This window comes from Lagenorhynchus albirostris, chromosome 6 (genome assembly GCF_949774975.1).
Source record: "Lagenorhynchus albirostris chromosome 6, mLagAlb1.1, whole genome shotgun sequence".
Lineage (NCBI taxonomy): Eukaryota > Metazoa > Chordata > Mammalia > Artiodactyla > Delphinidae > Lagenorhynchus > Lagenorhynchus albirostris.
In genome coordinates, this window is record NC_083100.1 from 73916696 (window position 1) to 73922695 (window position 6000).

A 6000-nucleotide genomic window follows, 5' to 3' on the forward strand; every position below is an offset into this window, starting at 1 on the left:
TGTATATTCAATAGCCAGTTATGATACGTCAGTTATACTGTGTTAATCAATCCATAACATGGATTTGGGGGGAATGAAAGAAGCAGTAAGGGAGATATTTCCCAGAACTCTTAAAATTTAAAGGTTCCAGTGGGTTGCTACCATAGCTAATTTTAAGGCCAGTCCTTCGGCATTCTAATAGATTCTTTCTCTCTCCCTTTCTTTCTCTCTCCCTTTCTTTCTTCCTTTCTTTCTTTCTTTCTTTCTTTCTTTCTTTCTTTCTTTCTTTCTTTCTTTCTTTCTTTCTTTCTTTCTTCCTTCCTTCCTTCCTTTCTTTTTCTTTCTTTCTTTCATTCTTTTTTCTTTCTTTCTTTCTCTTTCTTTCTTTTTCTTTTTGCCTCTCTCTCTCACATGTGCTTGCACACACACACACACAAACACACACACACATTCTTATTATATTCTATAACAATTTCCCCCATGCTGACTTTTAAAATTTATTATCTCAAAAAATCTTATTGTGTGTTTTCTTACAAGCATCTCATACACCTTTTGAGCAAAGCTGAAAAAAATAAAATCAAAGTAAGAGAACTTTAAATCATGCCAACCTGATGAATCAAATGTTTTTCATGTGTATTTTCTTCCAAACTTTATCCATATGAATACATAATTTGCACATACTTAGAGTGTTTGGGTAAAAGAAAAGAAAAATAATTTATTCTCTTTCCCGTAAGAATGGCCCAAAAGGGGTTCTGTACACAGGATTCCTGCTGGCTTAAGACTGTCACCTCCATCCTGTCGGAAGAGTAGAGCATCAGGTAGGCACCTTGCCAAGAGCACCTATATTTAGCCAAGGTGGGTTGTGTGATAAGAGGGAGGGGCCTGGCCACATGCTGTCTGACTCATCCTCTCAAGCACACGTGTCACTCACTTTCTCCTACTGTTGGGACAGCCTCCTTCAGAAGACAAAGCCTGACCATGACTTCCCTGGGCAGCAACACTTAATTTCCACAGACCAAATTTCAGAAACGAACAAGCACTGGGAGCTACTGAGCCTTCAATAAATCACATGGACGCTAACATCATTATTACTTGCTTTTGGCCCTCACACAATTGTCCTTTCTCTGGTTTGGAAGTGCAGCCTGGGCTTCTGTGCAGTGTCTGATTTTTCTCCAAGCTCCGTAGCAGTCTGCCAGGCCACAGAAGGGATGTTAAAATAAAGCTACTCTCCTACTTCATTCTCTGGTGCTTTGTGTTCAAAGTTGGCATGTATAGTATATGGCCATATAGTATATACTATACAGGATATGTATAGTAATATGCTGTACATAGTATGGCATATATAGTATATGCCCTATACTGGCATATTTGGATGTACCATACATAGTGTATATGTGTAGTAATATAGTGATATATCATAAATGTATGTGATATATGATATACAGGATTTCAGATCAGAGCTGGTGCAGCATAATTTTTGGGATCATTTTGGTAGTAAGTAGTAAGATATGGGCGATCAACAGCACAACATAATTTTGAGCATGGATTTTAATAATTTCTCTATAATTGCTAGCTCTATGACCGCAGACAATATAACTTCCCAGGGCCTCAGTTTCTTCATCTTTACTTTGGGTATATGTGTGTTCTCCTCAAGGTTGTGAGTTTCACCAGGGTGAGGAACATGAATGGCAGAGTGCTTGGCCTAAGCAGGTGATTAGCGCACGGCCAATAGCCATCTGCCAATGGATAAGAGCTGAAAATGGCTAACATCCCAATGAAGAGGCCCTTCTCACCAATATGAATACAGGCACATCTATATCTTCCTTCCTCTTAGTAACACTGAATACCTAGATCACAGAGAAGGGTTGTTTCCCTTTTTTTTGTTTTTACAGAAGCCAAACGAGGGCATTCTTTACAGACCACATGTGCTAAATCTGAATCTTGATATTCCCTAATTCCACCTTCTCGGCAAACATTGTTTGGCTCAGGAATTGCATATCAAGGCACACATGGAGTTGTATTATCAATGAATGGGTAGTGAACATATGGCTATGAGGTACCCTCACTTATGAGTGGGCCAAAAAGAGCCAGAAACCGAATATATTTGAATCAGATTAAATATTTGTGATCTACTTTCTAGTTAAAGGAATATAATTTTTTTAAAACTGGTTTATGAAGGCTCACTGGGCACCTTCAGAGCTGTGCTGTCTTGGAAGACTGAAGTAATTCCTGAGTGCCCTTACTTGTTGATTTGAACGCATAATACCTGCTGCCTCCTTTGCAGAGCTCTTGTGAAATTCATGTGATTTGTGTGCAGTTGCTTCATAAATGGTGAAACTCTAGAAATATAAAATATTATATTCTTGTATGTCCTGTGGGTGTTTGCTACTTATTGGCTGATTGACTTTTTCCAAAATTATTATTCCTGTATCACTGAACTCCTGAACTATCTACCATTCTCATCTATAAAGGATATTAAATTCTAAGGAGTAAGTCACTTCTTCACTTATGGTGATCATGACTCATGATTAGGCAGAATTCTGCTGGCTAAGACATGATTCCAGAGAGGCCTAGAAGGCTCCTTCTCTGTGCTCCTTTCCCAAATATACTCCTGACAAACTTGCTAATAATAAAAAATTCTGAAATTGAGAATTCACTTCATTGTCACTGTTTTAACGGAATTACATTTTCAGCTCTACCATTCATATACACCTTATTAGGAACTGAGCTCCCCTAATCATTTTAATAGGTTTTCAGTACAGAAAAGGGAACAGAACATGAGCTAATAGGGATGAGGGCCAAAGTCCCAGAGAAATAAATGTATAAAGAGAGTGCAATGGGTATGCTGATATCGGAATTTTTCTGTGTGGATGGTAGACTATTTGAACTGTGCCTAATGATTATTGTTGCTCTAATTCTCTAGGTGACCAAAAATCACACAGAATTATCTAGAAATAAGTCTAGGAAAGAGAAGAAAAATGGATCTTACCCAGAAGGTCTTGTGTCTTCAATGGCTCTGTCCACTGGGATCAAATCACTGAGGTAGACATTGAAATTTCCTTCTTTCCATCTTCTTTCTACCTCCTTCTCCTTTCCATGGGGAACAACTACCGGACGTCCAAACTGACCTGGAGCTTTCGGGTCCCTTGGAGAAAGTGTCACATCAATTCTTAACACACGGTGCATTCCACCATCTTCAGGCAAACGAGCTTTTCTGTGACTTTGGTTGAGTTGTGCAGGCTGGGTTTTGGCAGTTAAGTTGATTCTTGCTGGCCCCAGCCCACCAGCTAAGGCTTGATTGGTTTGAGACACTGCTGCTCCCTGGAGAGCAAGAGAAGAGAAAGATGCCTCCCTGCTCTTCCTGGCAACGTGTTCCTCTTGGCTTTTGCGCAGTACCGTAGGAAATATAGTTTTGGTTTTGGAATTGGGGACCTCTTTGGTGTCTGTCTTTAGCCCCGCCTCCTTGGTTATAATCACAACATGGCTTTCAGACAAATTGAGTTTCTTCCCATCAGCCACTTTGGCTCCATCAACCTTTGGCAAGCCTCCCAACTGTGTCTCATTAATAGATTGCTTCTTTAAGCGGCTTGAATTGGCAATGAACTTGGAAAAGGGAAGGTTCTTATTGGCTTTGTGTTTATTTGCATTTAGTTCTTTGCTCTGAGTCTCAGTTTTATTTAAGGCTATGGCTTCCCTGGGTTTTGGCACTGGTGGGCTGGCAGGGTAGGTCCTTTCATTTGCTACTGCCTGGAATTGCTGCTTTGATCTGTCAATATTAAGATGGATGGTCACATTTGGGTTCCTCTCAGCTGCTTGTTTTGATGTTTCACTGCTGAGACTAAGACTCTTCAGGCCCTCCTGGTTTATACCAACAGGTCCTGTGTGTACAGATATTTTGTCCAGTGGAGTTCCCCTTGCTGCTGTGAACAGGGTTTTCTCAGCCCCCTGGGCTGTCTTTTGCTTTGGCGTCACGTGCGAGGAAACTTCAGGTCTGACGTCTCGCCCCTCTGTCTTCCGCTTGGTAAAAGTCACTGGGGGGGTCAGCAGATATGCAGGATGCCACAAAGGTGCAACCTTGCCCCTTCCGGGGACATTCTGCACTTTTCTTTCCTTCTGGGCTTGGTCCAAATCATCCTCAACCTTGAGCTTACTCTTTTCCGTCTTTCTAAAGTTCTCTTTGCCCCATACGCCCTTCCCGTGTCCCTTCGAGGGGAGCTTCATCTCTTTCACGCTGCTGTCAAGGCTCTTCCCCAGGTATGGCTGAACTCTGAACCCTATCCTCTCCCTCCGGATGATGTCTTCCTTCAGGACCCGAGTGTTGATCTCACTGAATGAGAGGCGGAGAGCTGCCATGTCAAAGAGCAGCCAGATGACAGAAGCTACAAATATAAATGCCAGGACTCGCCCACTTCCTCGGAAAAACTTTCGGATCTTGTTCATGGTACAAAGGCTTCCCTCGCAGCCTGCCCTCCCTCTGAGCCTGCTTACCTTGAGGGGAGAGGGAGCTGACGTAGTAGCAATAGCAGCAGCAGCAGCAGCAGCAGCAAAGTTGCCAGAAAGCGGCCCCCTCCCCTGAACAGAGCAGGAAGCAGCAGTCCAAAGGGAGAGCTCAGCTCCTACCGCTTGTCAGTCTCTGCCTGCGTGGCATTTCACAGCAGAGCATCCGTGCCTGCTTGGCTGGCCCCTGGCTAAGCCCTGCTAAACATTGCCCTTTGGTCACCCTGGGAGCGGTCGATTCCAGCCACCAGACAGGTCAACAGATCACTCGCCTCGTCTCCATGAGCCCATGTCCACCTTCCTACAAACCCAAGAAAAGGTGGGGTCTTGGCTGCGCCTTCTCTCCTCGCAGTTCTCCGTCTGCACGCTGTAACTCAACACCACTTCTCAGAAGGAAAACATTTCAAGCCATTACCCAGAAAACTTCATTCAGCTCTCACCTTCCGTGTTATGTGAGAGTGTGTGTGTTTTCAGGGCAATTAAAGAAAACTGTCTAACTTGGAGGGCATGTGTTCCTGGTTTGTAACCCCACCTACCCCATTCCTGCTTATTAACCCTGTTGTACCCAGGTCTCCAAGAGATGTGCCCCAGCAATTCATCAGCGAACTTAATGTTCCAACTTGGAGAGGTAACAGCTTATAGAAGGGGCTGAGCATAACCTCAATACCAAAGGTGGGTGTTTGATTATTCAGAAGCCTTCTTGGGCGGGGGCGGTGGGCATCAAAATCTTTGTTTGTAAGTCAACTTTTTGTTTTAAATGAGTCCCTCTATTTTTATTATTAGATTCAGTGGACATAAACTTAATTTGTCATATTGCTGTAAAAGTTTCTAAACCCTTACTCTTGGTTTGGATACTTGTCCCAGATGTAACAACAACTTGCAGAGTGAACCAGAACTTGGACCAGACTCTGAGTGGCACTGGTAGACTGGTAGGACACTGGTTCCGACAGCTTTGTGATGGTAGAATCACACTGAAGAAATCCTCCCAAATTCTGATTAATTGATGGAGGGGGGAAGGGGCAAAGATGACCATTGGTCTGCATTGTGTTTTTAGAAGCTTCCCAGGTCTTTCTAATGTACAGCCAAAGTTGAGAAACACCGGTCTAGAATAAAATGCCTCCCCATTATTTTTTGGGTGTTGGACCACTGCGCACAATTTTTGTGAAATTTTCCCCCAGACAGAGTAAAACCTAATAAAAACTATACATTCCCAGAACAACTGAATCAGAATCTGCATTTTTATAAATTTAATTCTTATTTTATATTGGAGTACAGTTGATTTACAATGTTGTGTTAGTTTCAGGTGTTACAGCAAAGTGATTCAGTTATACACACACATGTATCCATTCTTTTTCAAGAATCTGCATTTTAACCTCACCTGCTATAAACATTGTCCCTAAAGTTTGAGAAGCACAGCCCAGGAGCACGGTTCTCCGAGGAGCTCTGAGTGATCTGCAGACAGTGATGCCACTTATTTCTCCAGTGTTAGGAAGGGTATAGCATCCCCGCTTTGAGATAAACTTA

The 6000-nt window shown here is 42.7% G+C and overlaps 1 protein-coding gene across 1 annotated transcript in view; it reads right to left on the reverse strand.

Moving 5' to 3' along the window:
* GALNT5 (polypeptide N-acetylgalactosaminyltransferase 5) overlaps positions 1-4419 on the reverse strand; it is a 36625-nt gene extending 32206 nt beyond the window's left edge. Inside the window, exon 1 of the mRNA XM_060151495.1 lies at positions 2969-4419. Coding sequence (XP_060007478.1) covers positions 2969-4419 — 1451 coding nt within the window. The remainder of the gene's footprint in view (positions 1-2968) is intronic.
* Positions 4420-6000: the final 1581 nt, after the last annotated feature.